Below are 17,475 nucleotides of genomic sequence, written 5' to 3'. Positions count from 1 at the left end.
TATAGTTTGTATCTTTCAAGGAATTTATCCATTTCATCTATGTTGTCAAATGTATGTAATAAAATTCTTTGTACTTTTTCTCTTCTTCTGTCTTTAACATTTGAAAGTCTGAAGTGATTTTCCCTGTTTCATTACTGCTATTGGTAATTTGTTTCTTCTCTCTCTTTTTTTAATAGGTTAGTGGTTTATCAATATTGGTATTTTCAAAGAACCAACTTTTGATTTTATGTTTGATTTTTGGAAGATATTTTCACTGTATTCAGAATTCTACATTGACATTCTTTATAAATATCACACCCTTGTTTTCTGGCTTGCATAGTTTTTGATAAGAAGTCTGATATAATTCTTATTTTTCCTCCTCTATATATAATGAGTCTTATTTTCTGCCTGCCTCCAAGATTTTATCTTTGGTTTTCAGCAGTTTAAATATATATTTAGGGGTGTCTGTGTGTTGTATGCTACTTGGGGTTCTCTGAGCTTATATCTGTGGTTTGATGTCTTTCATTGTTTTTGGACCATCCTTAGCCATTATCTCTTCAAGTATTTCCTCTATCCCATTCTGTCTCTTCTCCTACTGAATTCCAATTACATGTTAGTCTATTTGATAGAGTCTGATGGCTCTTAGATGCTATGTTGCTGTGTTTTGTAATTTTCATTTTTCTTTCTATTTTTTTTTTTGGTTCAGTTTGGAAAATTTCCATTGGTCTGCCTCTAGGTGTGTTTATTCTGTAATTAGCTATATCACTTTTACTAATGAGCCCATTGAAAGTTTTCTTCATCTCTGTATTATATGTATGTGTGTTTTTAGCATTTCCATTTAATTCTTTTAGTATGTTTTTGTCTGTGAAATTTTTTATTTATTTATTCATGTTTTCCATTAGAGCCTTTGACATATTAGTCATGGTTATTTTAAATTCTCTGTCTGATAATTATACAGGTCATATCTGAATCTGGTTCTGTTGATTGTCTTATCTCTTTATCAAGGGGTTATTTTTTTGTTCTTTTATGTATTATAATTTTTGATTGATAGCTAGATGTGATGTGTAGATTAGTAAAGACTGAGATAAGTAGTGTTTGTATCTGGAAATGGGCAGACCTTTTTTTTCTAGGCCTTTAATGTGGGGGATTATGTTATTCTTGTCAGGAGTTTAGCTGCATTTGTTTACCCTTCATGCACTATCAACTTCATCTGGCATTGCCTCATCTTTGGTGGGGTATTGGTCGCCAGAGGCTTTTTCTCAATGTTCATCTTTTACCCTCCACTTCAGGCTTTCCCAGTGTGCATGTGCCTCAAGGTGAATCTCTCTCCTCATTTTAACCCTCCCTCAGCAAGATGCAGTGTTATTTGGTACTTAGCTTTTGCTAATCCAATGCCAGGGGCAGGGATGGGGAAAGAAAGGAGACTTTTTTTCTTGTTCTAATTTAGCCTTAGGCCAGTCTTAGGCTGGTGCTGTGTCCATGGGTCTCAACACTGAGGCTTCCGAAGTCATCCTGTCAACTCCTCTTCTCAGAATTTTTTTTCTGTTTCTGTCCTCCAGCTGCAGTGGGTATTCACGTGTGCTTTAGATATGACAGGGTTTGGTGTACTTCCCCAAGAGCCTTAAGTCTTTTATTTTGTAGGGGAAATAGAGCGAAAATATCTGAACAGAGTTTTATGCCTTTTCCCCAGTGGCAACTGTGCCCTCTCCTAGGCCCATGCCACTGAGGGGAAGTTTTTTTCCATGTCTTGTCCCCAGTTTTTCTTGTGACCTTCTGATAAGACCCTTGCAAAAAAGCTTTCAAGTGGTTGCAAGCTCGTTGAGCACCAGCAGCTTCAGAATTCTATAATCTTAGGCTACTTCACACTTGGCTGTTAGCAATTTGTTTAAAATTTTTTGGTGCGACCTTCTTACCCACTCCTGTGCCAGCTCTCTTTTCCTCTAGTGCCCTGCCCCATATAAACCAATGCTCATGACCCTTGTCTCCTTGGGGGTGCCTATTTTTCTCTTATCTCAGGCCTGTTAATTTCCCTGCAACCTCAGCTCCCTGATGGGTTGTTGGTTTTTTTTAAGTTAGGAATTTGTATCTGGATTTTTCTTGCATTTAGGATGGGAACCATGTCCTTTCCAGATTTTTACATCCTAAGAGTAAGTTTGAGGTTCTGCCTATGTTTTTTTAATCACTAATGCTTCTGCCTGACTACTTCCATAGCATTTAAATTAATCTATTTCTATTCTTGCCTCCTTCTAGTACATTCTCCATATTGTAGTCAGAATGACAATTTTTAGAGAGTTCTTTGAATGCTGTATTTTCCATCTTACCTCATGGCCTTTGCACATGCTGTGTCTTCCCATCTAGACCACTCTTTTGTCTCTTCTACTAACTTCAGATAACTTCTGTTCATCTGGGAGATTATTTTTCCTCAGAGAAACCTTCCTTGACAACTCCTTACACTGAGATTATATCCAGTCCTCTCTTTAAATTCTCTCATGTTTCTCTGCTGTTTTCTCATATATACTAGTTATACAATTACAGTTAAATAACTGTAATTGTTTCTTTACTGTATTTCACTTCCTCTAGAATATAAACTCCATGAAGTTAGGAACCATTTCTTTCTTGTTCACCAGTATATTCCCAAGGCTTAGTTAAGAAATCTTTGTTGAATGAATAAATAAATAAAGCTGGAAACGAAGTTATTCACTGTAATCAATGAAGCTAGTGATAGAATTACAATTTTGTATAAATGTGATAAATATTTGTCACTGACCTCTGTAGAAATTGTTCTAAGAAGTTAACAAATGAATGATTGACCCAGCCACTTAGAAGACTAAATTAGGAGAATAAGAGAACCAAATTAGAGAGTCTTGGGAGATGAATTTGTACTTTTTCACGAAGAGCTCTAGGATGTGACTGCAGTGTGGCCATGGAGTGCAGATAGAGGTCTGAAGGAAAAGTTATTGTTGGGTTGTCAATTTAGCATTTGAAAACAAAATTGGTTTACTCTTTGGCATGAAATGAAAGGAAAAATGTATATTGAGGGCTCAATTATTAATGTGATTTTTGTGAGGTCACTGAAAGGTTACAGTAAAGATATAGAAAGGGTGGCATAAATAAATGCTTTAGATCTCCAAGAAAAGAAAAATGGAGCAAGATTATTCATAGATCTTTTGGTAATTAACAAAAAAATAGGTAGTTTTATATAATTTCTCTTCTTTTTAGCTATTGTTTTATAATAAAGATGTGAGGTATTTTTATAACCAAATTTTTCTGATTGCTATGTTAAGAAATATGAATACAGAGCTTATGTTACCAAATAACTTCTGTCCTCTGTGATTTCTCACTCTAAAACAAGCTCTCTTGAAACAATTTCATAATCTTCTAGAGTTGGGGGGTCAACAAACTTTTTCTGTAAATGGCTAGATAGTCAATATTTTAGGTCTTGTAGCTCATACAGTGTCTGTCTCAACAACTCAACTGTGCTATTGTAGCATGATTGCAGCCCTGGACAGTCTATTAAAAATGAGCATGGCTATGTTCTAGTAAAACTTTATTTATGGAAACTGAAATTAGAATTTCAAATAATTTTCATGTGTCATGAAATATTATTCTTCATTTGATTTTTTTTACCCATTTAAAAATGTAAAAGTCAAAAACCGTTTTTAGCTCTTGTGTTGTATGAAAACAGATGGTGGGTCAGATTAGACCCACTAGCTATAGTTTGCTGATCCCTATCCTAGAGTTTCAACTGTTACTTATAGCCAAGCTTCTCTTGAGTTTTATAAGATTTTCCAAGTATCCACCGAATATCACCTCAAGTTAAACATGACAAAAATTAAAATATTTTTTTATCTTCTTTGTCCAACACTTGTTTTTCAATGTACAGATCTTACTTAATGACACTTACATCCACCTTATTGACTGTGCAGAAAAGGGGCCCGAGGCCGTTCTCCTCAGGTAGGCCTTCCTACAAGGTTGGCTCTTGGCTGGTGTCTGGGAACTTGGATTTCAGTAGTGTTCTCACTATTCTCTAATTGATAAACATGGTTTACACAAGCAGTGTGGTTTATGCTAAACTCCGCCTTTCGTTCTGGGAGTCTGGAATTTTAGTTTGTTCTAGGCAGAGGGTTTCTGTGTGACTAGCTCCGAATAAAAGCTTGGGTGCTGATCTCGGTCTCAGTTCGGTGCTGGAGCATATCTTGTGTGGCTCTAGGGGAGAGGATTCTAGGAAGCTTACACATAATTTCTTCTGGACTATGCCTCCGTGTGCGTTTTCCCTTTTCTGATTTTACTCTTCATCCTTTCACTGTAATAACTCATAGTCATGAATATGACTATATGCTGAATCTTGTAAATCCTCCTAGCAAATTGCTGAACCTCGGACTTGTCTTGGGACCCCTAACACACTGACCAAGCCAAAAACCTGAAAGTCATCTTCAGTGCTTTCTCTTCAATTCCCGTTCAAATGCTTTGACCATATCTCCTAAATGCCTCTCAAATTATTCTTTCCTTTTCCTAGCTCTTTGTCCTTACTTTGTTTCAGACCCAAGTCACATCGCACATGTCTAATGCAATACATTCTTAAGTGCCTGCCTTTGATCTCTGCATATTCTATTCTGTCCTATACAGTGTGCCTTATTCATTTGTTTGTGTCTTTTTTTGTGTACATATATATGTTGTTGATGTTTGTATGTATGTATGTATTAATATATTTATCTTTATGCTACTAGTCTAACCATATCGCCCTCTGGCCTTAAAATAATCCAAGGTACTCTATAACCCATAGAAAAATGTTAAACTTCTTAACAAAGCATTAAAAGCTTTTTGTCGTCTGTCTAATGTCTGTCTGTATAGGCTGCTGCTACTCCCCAGCGTGTACTGTATACGATGGCCAGACCAAAGCACTCGCAGTGCCCCAAACAAGCTCTTTTATGCTTAGATGCCTGTCCACTGGCTTTTTCTTCTACCTACTTTGCCTTTGCCTGCCTTAACCAGAGAGCAAATATTACACATTTTTTAAAACTCTGTTCCTAATTTGAAATCTTTTGCGTTCTTCTAGATAGCTTAGTATTTCCTTCCACGTTGCTTCCAGGATACTTTGTGCATTCTGTTTTTATCACGTTGTATTTTAATTATTTCTTCTATTCGTCTGCTCTCTTTTTAGACTGTAGAATCCTTGAAGGCCAAGACACAATGTAATTTGTCTTCCATTTGATGCTGTTAAGTGAAGGAAGGAAGAAATGTTGTGGAAATTCATATTTTCTCCTCAAAAGTTTGATTTTAGAGAAGTTTATAGATTAAAATGAGAGTATATAGATTAACAACTAGTTACTTATAAAAGAGATATACATGAGGATAAAAACAATGAAAAAATAATTATTTGTAGTCTTTTTTGTCTGATTATGCAACAGTACCTCACTACATTTGTATTATTATTTTACATAGGTGGAAATGGATATTGTCGAAAAACTGGTAAAAATGATACCTTGTGAACATGAAGATCTGCTGAATATCACCCTCCGACTGTTACTAAACCTGTCCTTTGACACAGGGCTAAGGAATAAGATGGTACAAGTTGGACTGCTTCCCAAACTCACTGCACTCCTAGGTATGCTTTTTAAAAATTAATGATAGTGTTGCTTGGAATTTCCAACATCGTTGAAAAATTGAGCTTTGTGTTGAAAAGTCTGTTGAGCAAAGATCATTCTGCATGTCTTCTTTGATTGGGAACTTAATAATAAAAGTAAACAGAATGAATGAAAGATGATGTGTGCCAGGATTTCCATGGTGCTGTAGAATGCAATGGAATAGAAACTTTTAACTCCTGACTTCATTTATCTATGTGAAAGTGAAACCGAAGTAAAAATATAATGGTACTACCCAGGAAGCAAGAAGGAAAAGTTATTTTCTCTTCAGCATTTCTTTTAAAAAGCAGATGTCATTTAAGTTCTTATATTCTCTCATGCTTTTAAAATATTTTCTCATGCTTTTAAAATACGAGTATACACATTTTGGGGACCCTTTTTGTCATTAAGTAAAAAAGAGAATTTTTAAATAGCATGAGTTAGAGAATATTTGTTTTGGAGGATTCAGTTTATGAAACATTATTTTCTTTTAGCTGTTAATAAGATTTCTATATGTTAAGGGTGGATTCAAGAGTTAACTCTTCTGTGCTCATACATAATGCTTCTTAGCAGAGTATTAAAAACCGTTTATGATCTGATCAATGTCTCTCTTTATAGGCACCTGCTACTCTCCAACGTATACTTTATGTTATGTCCATACTGACCCCCCTACAGTTCCCTAAGCAAGCTCTTTTGTGCCTGAGTGCCTGTCCACCTCCTTTTTGCCTCTACCTGGAATGCCATTCTCTTTCCTAACCAGAAAACAAATTCTTACTCATCTTTTAAGACTGTTCCTTTGTTTCTGTACTACAGTTTCATTCTTGTTTTGTAGCTTTCTCCTTATATTCAAGTATTTTTAACAGTTACCAATAGTAGTGGAATGATTTAACATTGTTTCCTCTTAGCTATCTAATATCTATGAATCTAATCTCTCAATGACATCATCATTATTTTCTTTATAATACTAGTAGTGACGTTTATTCAGTGTTACTATTCCAGTCATTTTGCTATTTGCTTTATTTACATTATTTCATGGAATCCCCATCTGAGATTTTTTTCTCAGGATTACACAGCTGATAAAAGGCAGAGCTCAAATTCAAACTCAGGTGGATCTGCTGCCAAAATTGGATTTATTAACTACTATAATAAAGTACTATGTATAGTTATATTAAGTAGACTGCAATTAAGTACACTAGGCAGAGCTATAATTAAAAAATCCAGTTCTCCAAGTACCCTTAAAAAATAAGTTTTAAGGAAACTTATTTATTATTGTTTTTCTCAGAATAGGATCTTCATTAGTCTGTTATTCAGTCCAAGAACGTTTGTTCCATTGGCCAGTCCACAAATATTGCACAGGACTTTTATTAATACATTTTATAAGAAACTCTATTGAGGAGCACTTTCAGAAATTTCTTTTGGGGAACCAAAGGAATACGAACATTTAGTGAGGAAACTGGATAGCTTTAAAAGTAAAATTGATAGGCCTTGAAATTAATTCATGTGATCCTTCATTTATCATAAATCTAACAGAATTATGTATCAAACATTAGGTCAGATTTTCAGTGTATGAAGATGAGTAACTTACAGTCCTTGTCCTGAAGGAATTCATAGTCTATTTGGTTTTTTCAGTATCCCGTCACCTACTTTTATGAAACAAATGATTTAAAAGGGACTTTTGTGATATTACTCATAGGATAGTCATTTCATATTTTGTTAAAAAATAGTAATTTGGGGATATAAGATGTTAGTATCCAAAACATAAGATATTTCATCTCTTCTAAAGCTCAATTTCTAGAGTCATATTGTCTTATTAGAATTGTGACTGTTTACTTCTAACCGTGTTACATTGGGCAAACTTATCCAAACGCTGATTTCCTTTCGTCATCTCTAAAGTGGGGATAATAACTATAACAAACTTGAAGTTATTTTGAGGATTAAATGAGGTATTACATGCAAAGTGCTTAGAACAGTACTTGACACATTGTATTTTCTTAATAAATGTTAGCTATTATCATTTTTCTTACCAACATCATCATCATCATCATATTATTATTATTATTATTTCATGTAGAGTGGACATTCTATAAGTGTTGCTGACTTATCTTTGAGTACATATTCTTCTCATAGAAGTTAAATCTTTGTTGAGAAACTAAGTAGCTTATTTATCTTTACTTCCCTGTGATGTATATGCAGTTTAATCCAATTTAATTCAGTAAAATGTTGGTAATCTACTATGGCAAAGCACAGTACTACGCACTACCAAGAAATATTTTTCAATCTATAGATATACAGGGATTTCAAGAAGAGAATGTTCCCATATTTGTACTTCATAGACAAAATGCGATTTGAGAGGGGCATTGACAGGTCTTTCATTTTAACAAGGTGATATTTACAAAGGAAGAAGAATAGAGGCTGTAGAAAATATTTCAGATAAAATGATCAACATTACATAAGGCATAGATGGTGCTAGGCCAGCATGAAGAACAATAAGTAAGAAATAGTGGGAGACGTTTGAAAAAAAAATGGGTTTATGCTCTTATGTGGTATTATGAAGCTTAAGGCTATGCTAAGAACTTATACTTAAATAGTTGGTGGTGGGAATCATTGCAGGTTTTTGAGCTGGTTAGATCATAATCACAGTACTGTTCTAGGGAAATTAATCTGACATCATTCTCTTGGATGGACGAGAACTAGAGTCTAAAGATGAGAATAATAGCCTATTGTAGTAGCAAGACAAGAGGTAAAGAAAATCTTGATTAGAGAAGAGGTAATATGTGAGATCTCAGGCAAAAGGAAAGGGCAAAAGAGATATATCATAGGTAGACTTAATATGACATTGTCACTGTTGGAACATGTATAGTGGGAGAGAAAGAACTCATAAAACTCAGTGACTGTTAGATTGCTAGTGCCAGGAACAGAAATAGAGAAGTGTGAAGGAAGTAATTAGAGGGAATCAGTGATGAATTTAGTTTGAGACATGTTGGAGACATCTTAGACAAAGATGTTCAATGAGGAGATGGAAATGCAGATCTGGCACTTAGGAGAGGTAATAAGGGTTAAAAAAGAAAAACTTGTCCAATAGGTGAATAAAAGTGCAAAGAGGAAACCACTAAAAGAGACATAACAGTCAGAGAAATATGGTTTCTCTTTTCAACAAATACATTAAAAATACAGCAAGTTTAGACTTACCGAGAGGCAGTGATGATCTTGGAATCTTCATGCAGTAGAGAAATGAAGCTTTGAGTAGGAAGAGCAACTGAAAACATTTTACCTCCTTTGAATCATTCTTTCAAAGTGCTGCTTCATTGTTTTCTTTGAAATATTATGAATTCCTAGGGCATCAGATTTTACTGCACTAGCAGAATAAGAAGCTAGTATTATTCTAACATTACGTTACATAGGTAGAAATGGGTGATCTTAAAAGTTTCCACCTCTGTTCTTGGCTGATCCGTAAAAACTAATTGAAAGCCACATGATTATGCTGAGATGTTTATGGGTAGCTTGCTTGCTTTAGTAACCTTTCAGCTTATCTTTTTATGGTAAATAAAATAGATGATGGCTAAATTACATTACTCATAAAAATATCCACAAAAATTTTCTTGGAGAATAAATTTAAAAAAAAACATGAAAAGGTGTTATGATTTGAATAATTATTAAAAGCAGAGAAAGTTGGTTACAGCTTGGCTCTTTTGCCATGTGAGGAACCAATATTCACTTATAGACTCATGACAACTTTTGATTTGAGGACTAATAAGTAGGCTCTAAAATCATTCCTATTTAGGTAAAGATTCAGTATGTCATACTTTCTTTTTTCTCCTCTCTTGTGGCTCGCAAGTCACTGAATTTTAACTTAAGCAGTTTCTTTTTTTCAAATGTTCATGTCTTTTGCTTAATAACTTTTTTTAATTGTTCCTTTTAATTCCACTTACAAGCCATGGAAACAATGGCAATCATACATAGTAAACAAAAGAGACTATCTACTGATATTCCAGGATCAAGGAAAGGGAGAAAATGTACATATTGAAGAGAAATTAAAATATACTAGAGAACAGTGCCTTCAACTTCTGTGAAATGCTTCAATATGTCTATGTGTTCAGAATATCGACAAGTTTAGATCTATTTACTTATTTCATATTCTTTTAATTATTTTAATGGCACTGTTATTTTCTACTCTTTATCAGGCCCCTTATAAGCTGAGCCAATGGAAAAAAACATTTTTCAAATTCCACCTAACTGACTCAATTTGAACTTTTGGAACATTACCATTTTATAAACTTCAGAGTTGTTTTTGTTTTATCGTTTCCTAAAAATGGCCCTTTTGTTCATCCCTTCCCGGGAAAAACCTATCTGTTAAGTCTATTAGTTAAGAGAACAAGGCTATGATTATTAGTAAACAAATCGTAAGATCTCTGTAGCCTAAAATACAACATAAATGTATTTCTTGTTGGTATTCTATGTCCATTATGGGCAAGTAGAAAGTGTTGGTCCATATTAGCATCAGTAAAAGACCCAGACCGTAGAGCCTGCAGGTCACCATGGCACCAGGGGAGGGAGAATAGAGAAATGGAGAACTGTAAACTTCTCTTAAAGGCTTCCACTCTGAAGTGACAAACATATTTTTATTTACATTTCCATTGATAAAAGCAAGTCACATGGCTATACCAAACTTTAAGGAGGTGGGGAAATGCTTGGAAGGATTAGAACTGGAACATTAGTAAGCAAGCAGCCTAATAATCCTGACAGGTGTTTTTCAGTTTTTTTGAATTTTAGCTGTAATTCCGGGATTACCAGACTATCCTAAAAAGTACATCCTGAGACATTATGGCAAATACTACCATATGTAGTATATCTAGCAACTGTAGTAACACAGAGCACATTGATTAAAAGCTAGAATTCTGGAGCCAGACTATATGACTTTGAATATTGGCTTCATCAGTTACTTGCTATGTGGTGTTTTACAGATTACTTAACCCGTATGTCAGTTTTCTCATCTCCATGCGTAGATAATAATGGTACATATTAATAGGAAAGGGTTAAACAAGATAATGCAGTTAATGTTAGGAAATTATAAATTTGTGAAATTATTGTAAAAATACGTGGAATACAAACAATAGATATCCAGAAATGGGTCTTTTTGTTAAGCAGGTTTTCTAGGCTTATACCATAAGGGTATTTAATCATTTTGTGTGAAGGTCTTTTAAAAATTGATTACGTTTTTCTTTTCTTAAGTATTTTCTTAAATTTACCTTAATACCATGAAAATAATTTAAATTTTTATTGAGAAGTAATATAGTGTCGTGGTTAAAACCATGGACTTTGGTGCCAGAGTGCTTAGGTTCAAGTGCTATATGATTATTAGCTATTGTTGTTTTTATTATCATTGATCCAAGTTTGTAGTTCTGAAGATAATTTATTATACAAGGCTGTAAATATTGCTGTGCTCAAGTACTTCATTTTGCTAAATGGCCCCAGAATGCCATGTATATTTGAATTTTTATATACAGTTTTTCTGTTTTTCCCTCTTGTCCGTAGCTGTCACTTCTCATTTCTTCTGTACCAGCAGCAATTTTCCTCTCCTCTAATGATGTGTTTCTAATCTGTGGTCTTGGAAACCAACAACTGAATTTATTTGAAGTGTGTTTTGTTAAAAATGAATTCCAAACAAATGCCCAAAGGGTTGTCTTCCTACTAACATTTATTGCGTGGACTTTGTAACATTTCTTTTGACTGTGAAGAAACTTGTTTTGCTTGATTGTACTCTTTGCTATGTTCAAAGAGGTTGCATTTAGTACATAAATGATTTCCTGATAAGTGATTATTAGAATGGTCATTTTTGTATTTGTTAGCGCATTTTTCACTTGTATGGAAAATTAAATCATTAACTCCTAACACAATAAACTGAACTTCTCAATTGAGTTATTCAGTGATATATTTAATATCTCTGATCTTCAGCCACTATGATTATATAGAAGTTATAGTGAGGAAGCCTTATAGCAGGCATAGATTTTAAAGGGATCTAGAGTAGTAACTTTCAAACATCTTTTACCCCAATCTATAAGTAAGATATACTTTACATTGCAACTCAATACTCACATATGTATGTGATGTATATATGTATGTGTTTATATCCATATGTGTATATTAATATACATATTTTATTTATGATATAATACACTTTGTTTAATACTTGTAATTTTAAAAAATCTTCACAAGGCAGTATTTACCATTTCTGTGTGCAGTGCATTATATTTTCTATCCTCTTATTCTACTTATGACTTACTCATTGATTTTATGTCCTCCAATTGATTTGATGTTCAGTTGGGAATCATTGAACTAGGGGAAGTGGTTAGAGTTCTCTCCCTTCAAATCTTCAGAAATATCACTGTCTCTGCTGGATTTTTAATGTGTTGAGCAGTAGATAATCTAAATTATTCTAGGTTATTCTTTGGCAAGTACTTGGAGTGATTCTATGCAATTGAAATTATTTTTGAAGTAGAAAAAAACCTTCTGTAAATCAAATATTTAAAGAATTTGGGGTGCATTTTCTTCACTGTAGTCATGGAGAAGGAATTAAAGAGTGTACAGTGCAACATGAGTGGTCAGTTTGCTTTTTTCATTACAAATAAATTCATTGTTTAGTATATGTTCAGTTTGACAGATGACCGAATTAAAGAAGTACCCACTTTATGTGTAGAAATTACTTATTTTTAAAAAGATGCAAAAATGCAAAAGCACTTTTACAGGGCTATACATGTGGTAGAACTTTTCGGAAGTGATTTCTTAGGGATGCTGTTTCAACTGAAAATGCTATCAGATTTTAAGTAGGTTTTCTTTATTATTATTTGGGGACCCCATAACTGAAAAATCTTTTTATACTTAATAATAGATTATTTTAACTAGAGTACAATGAATCATGAATCTTTCAGGCTCTAATAAAGCTGGGCTGTATGAACATTTAATCCTCTTCTCTTGTATCCTGAAACATTTAACTAGTACATTGCGACTCCTGCTGTTGTGAGAATTGCGGAATAAATGAAAAAGTGTTTACAATTGAGAAAGGTTTTGTCATGTGAATAACTATTAAAGAGCAGAGGAGAAGTTGTGTTATATAGCTCAGCTCTTTTGCCATGTGAGGCTCTGAGTGAACTGTAATGCAATTGAACCAAAAATTATTTTAATATTGTTTTATCATCTAAAGCATTTCATTTAGGAATTTTGATTTTGGCTTTTCCTTTGATATCAGGGACACATAAAGGGATTAATAAGGAATTTTAGAAATCAATATTTAAAATTTTCTTTCTTTACTTCTCCTGAAATTGATTTGTTTGAATAGTTTTGATCTTTTCGTAGGCATAAAGAAGGCATTCTCTCTCAAAATGTTTCAAAAATTTTATTTTGGTCCATGGAAAATCTTATATCTAAATATTCCTTTGCTCTTCTTTTCTTAAATCCACCAAATTTATTCATTTCTTATTTCAGTTTTTGATATGTTATTTTGCTAAGGTTTTATAAGGATCCTAAACTTATCTCTTAATTCAGTATCATTTATAAATCTTTTCAGTTCTGTTCATCCTTGTGCTTAACACATAGTTTCTTATGCCTAGTAACTTTATGTTACCATCTGGGAGACCTATCATAGCCAATGGTTTCAGTAAATACGATTATGTGCAACTTGAATTGGACCTAGAGAGCTTGGCTTTACTTATCTAGTTGTTAGTTTGTTCAGGTTTTTTTTATGATCTCGAGTTAACTTTTTAAAAGTGTTTAAAGATCTTTTGGCTCATCCTAGAGTAAAGATCATTAAAAAAAATATTCCCTTGTTATAAGTCCTTAAGCCGTTTGACCTTGATGTGTCTCAAGAGTGCTTCCTTATGTCAGAATATCCTGGGTTGGGGTATGGCAAGGAAATTCCTTGTCATAGTGTATTCTTCATTTCCCTGGAGATTGCACTGATAATGTTTCAAAAGTAACTTGAAAAACTAAATTTTCTTAGCTTTTTTCTGATGCACCAAGCAAATAATGTTTTTGCACTTAGTTTCTTTGTTTTGGATGTTTCATAAGCTGAGTATTGTTTGATGTGCTTGGGGGTGATACTAGCACAGAAGCAAGCATAAATACACAACTGAAGCGTATTCTTAGGAAGAGCCTAGTTCATCACGACATTGGTTTGTGCATAAAGCTTAACATCACATGATGACAGAGACAGTGTATTACAGAGTGCCTAGTTAATAATTTTATTAAAAAGCTACCAGATTTTGGGTCCTGCCTGGTGGCGCAGTAGTTAAGTTCGAGCACTCTGCTTCAGAGGCCAGGGGTTCACCGGTTCAGATCCCGGGTGCAGACATGGCACCTCTTGGCAAGCCATGCTGTGGCAGGCGTCCCACATATAAAGTAGAAGATGGGCACGGGTGTTAGCTCAGGGCCAGTCTTCCTCAGCAAAACGAGGAGGATTGGCAAAGGATGTTAGCTCAGGGCTAATCTTCCTCCAAAAAAAAAAAAAAGCTGCCAGATTTCACTGGTGAACTCTTTTGGACAATTTTGAGTTTGCTTATGCTGGGTTTTTTTTACCTTTGTGGATGATATTTATATGTATTTTAAATTGAGTAATGTTCTGGGTTTTCATGTCGGCTTTTCAGTTTTTAACTTGATTTTCCAAGGAATTTAAACTCAAGGGAATAAACCTTATAAAATATACAGGTCTTATCCTACATATGTGAATTTTTGCATTTGTTAAAATAAAAATAGAATAAGCACAGCTAACATAACAGTTAGGCAAATTAGGTAGCTCCCTGTAAATTGTAGGCAATCAGCACTTTCCAGAGTTTCTCTGCTCTTTTGTAAGTCTTCTCCGTTTATTTGGAGACTGTAGGAATTCAATGGTTAGAACATCAGTTTTCAAACTTTTGGTGTCAAGGTCCCTTTACACTCTTAAAATTATTGAGGACCCCCAAAGAGCTTTTGTTTATGGGGGGATTGTATCTATGGATGTTTATTATATTCAAAATTAAAACTGAGAAAAATTTTAAATATTTATTCATTTTTAAATAACAAACCTGCTACATGTTAACAAATTTTTTTATGAAAAATAACTTTTCTAAAATAAAACAAAAATTAGTGAGAGGAGTGGCATAGTTTTACAATTGCAAAACTCTTTAAAGTCAGGTTTAATAGAAAACAGCTGGCTCTCATATGTCCCTCAACAAATCTCCATGTCTGTCATATATGTCATGTCATGTAACCTCTTAAAGAACGAGAGTTTAAAAAACGAAAATACTGTATTAGTATTGTTATAGAAAGGATATGACTTTTTGAATCCTCTTTAGGGGTCTTCAGACCATACTCTGATAATCAGTGAATTAGAGCATTTCCTTAAAGATTTTAATTGATATTAAATGCGAACACTCCTTGTAATAATAATACACGAGGAGTCTCAAATTAGCAGCTTAAATCCAGCTAGAAGACATGTTTGGCTTTGCCAAGGTATGTTTTCTTAATTTTATATTTGGATTTCGATGTACAACGCAAACCCTCCCATTCTCCTAGGATAATCTTTATTTTTTCTTATACTTAGACATTTAGTTATATTTCTTGCCTTGCCCTTTGGACAGTTGAGTGTTCAGCCAACCATGTCTTAGTGAGAGTCATTCTTAACAGTTGCTTTGATGCTTTGTGAAGTGGGTGGGGAATGTGTGACATGGTGTAGGAGGATGGAGGTGGGAGACCCTGAGCACAGAGTGACAGCAGCATAGAGTAAATTCTGGATAATTAACCAATACTAGACTTTTAATGCTGCCTAGCAATCACACTACATTTTCTTTGTCTGGTCTTTCCCGTACTCACCTAGGTGAGAAATTTCATTCCTCTACCTTCTCACAAATCCAACACCTCATCTTCATCCTTATTCTCAGTTCATTGTTGTTTTGCTTCCTATTTCACTGAGAAAGTAGACGCAGTCAGAAGAGAACTTCCATGAGTTCCTATTGCCATGCTTACCCTCCTATCTGCGTCTGTGTCTGTACTTTGCTTCTCTCCCGTTATTATGAATGAACTTGCCCCTACTCTTACCATAGGCCAACACTCCCTCCCCATCTCATTCCCTGTCACCTACTCAAGTTCTTGCTCCAACAGTTCTCCTCTCTGTCCCACATCATTAATTTTTCCCTCTGTAGTAGAATATTTCCATTGATATACGTATATGCTATTATCTCTTCAATCTTAATAAAGATTATTCTTAACTCTCACTTTACTCTTTTACCTTTCGTCTATCATACCATTTCTTTTCTTCTCATTATTGCAAAATGCCCCCAAAAGAGTTGTCTTCATTTCATGTCTTCAATTTCTCTCTTCCTTTTTGTATGCATTCATTTCCTTTCCTATCTGCCTTCTGCTCGTGCCCTCTCTCTCTCGTCCTCTCAATTTCTTTCTCTCTCTCTCACTTCTCTCCCTCACTGTTTTACGCTCTTTTTAATCTTTTCCAATCAGGCTTTCATACTCCTCTCCTGTCCCCACACCCCATCACACTACTCTTGTCAAGTTCCAGTGACCTCTACATTCCTAAATCCCAGTGGTCAATTCCCAGCACTCATATTACTCAACTTGTGAACAGCATTTATTACAATTCTCTCCTCCTTTAACTTTTTTCATTGATTTTCCAGGATGCAGTACTCTTCTGGTTTTCCTAAGTACCCAGTCCTTCTCAGTCTCCTTTTCTGCTTCCACTTCATCTCCCCAGTCTCTAAGCATTAGGATACCCCCCAGGGCTAAGTCCTCACACTTTTTCTTTGTCACACTTACTCCCTCGGTGACTTCATCCATTCCATTTAAATACTGTATCTATACTGATGACTCCCCGATATAAATAGAAAGATAGATAATTTCAGCCTCTTCTCTGATTTCCTTACTCCAAACTTTACTACTTGGGTGCCTTATTAGTATCTGAGATTTAACATGTTCAAAATTAAGCTCCTGAGCCTCCCCACCCCTCCACACCCTCCCTGAACCCACTATTTTCACAATCTTTTCCATCTCCATAAATGGTGACTTCCTCTTTCTAGTTAACTGGCCCAAACTGAGGAAGTTATCCTTGACTCTTCTCTTTCCCTCCTACCCTACATCCAATCTGTCAGGTCAGTCAGCGCCATCTTCAAAATATAGATGCTACCACTGTGGTCCCAGCCACCATCGTCTCTTTCCTGGTTTAATACAGTAGCATCCTGACTACCTTTGTGCTTCTGCCCTTGTGCCCCAGTCTCTTCGTAACATAACACAACAGACTGATCTTATTCAAATTAAATCATGTCATGACTCTGCTCACAACTCTCCAATGACTTCCCATCTCAGAGGAAGAACCAATGGCCTACATACAAGAGTTTGTATGTTCTCTCCTGGCTCCTGAATTCTGTAACTATAACTTCTAGTACTCTCTCTTTTATTCTTTCTGCTGAAGGCACATTGGCTTCTTTGCTGTTCCTTGAACCCAATGGGAATACTCCTACCTCAGGACTTTAGCACTTCCTGTTCCTTCTGCCTAGAATGTCCTTTCCTAGTTTTTTTTGCATAGTTCATTCCCTCATCTTTTTCAGGCTTTGCTCCCAGTTTATCCTACTTAAATTTCAGCCCTTGGCTTGTGATGCTTTTTTTCTCCTTATCCTTTTATTTTTCTACATAGCACTTAATCACCACATAATATGCCTTTCATATAATTATCTTGTTTATTTGTCTTCATCACTCACCCAACTGTTACCACCACGCCAGGACAAAGACTAGAAGCTCCCTGAAAATGTAAAGTTGTATCAGTTTTATTTACTCCTATATTCCCAGTGCCAACAACAATGCCTGGCGCATTGTAGATTCACAGTAAATATTTGGTGGGTGT

General features: G+C 34.8%; 1 protein-coding gene across 8 annotated transcripts in view; it reads left to right on the top strand.

Moving 5' to 3' along the window:
- The window catches only part of KIFAP3 (kinesin associated protein 3), a 178,893-nt gene that overhangs the window by 78,331 nt on the left and 83,087 nt on the right, over nt 1-17,475 (top strand). For all 8 annotated transcript variants that reach the window (XM_023640529.2, XM_070267657.1, XM_023640528.2 and 5 more), the window contains one exon: nt 5,422-5,584. In XM_023640529.2, the coding sequence (XP_023496297.1) occupies nt 5,422-5,584 (163 nt within the window). The remainder of the gene's footprint in view (nt 1-5,421; nt 5,585-17,475) is intronic.

This window comes from Equus caballus, chromosome 5, assembly GCF_041296265.1.
Source record: "Equus caballus isolate H_3958 breed thoroughbred chromosome 5, TB-T2T, whole genome shotgun sequence".
Lineage (NCBI taxonomy): Eukaryota > Metazoa > Chordata > Mammalia > Perissodactyla > Equidae > Equus > Equus caballus.
Note: the sequence above shows the minus strand (reverse complement) of the source record. Positions and strands in the feature narration are given on the sequence as shown.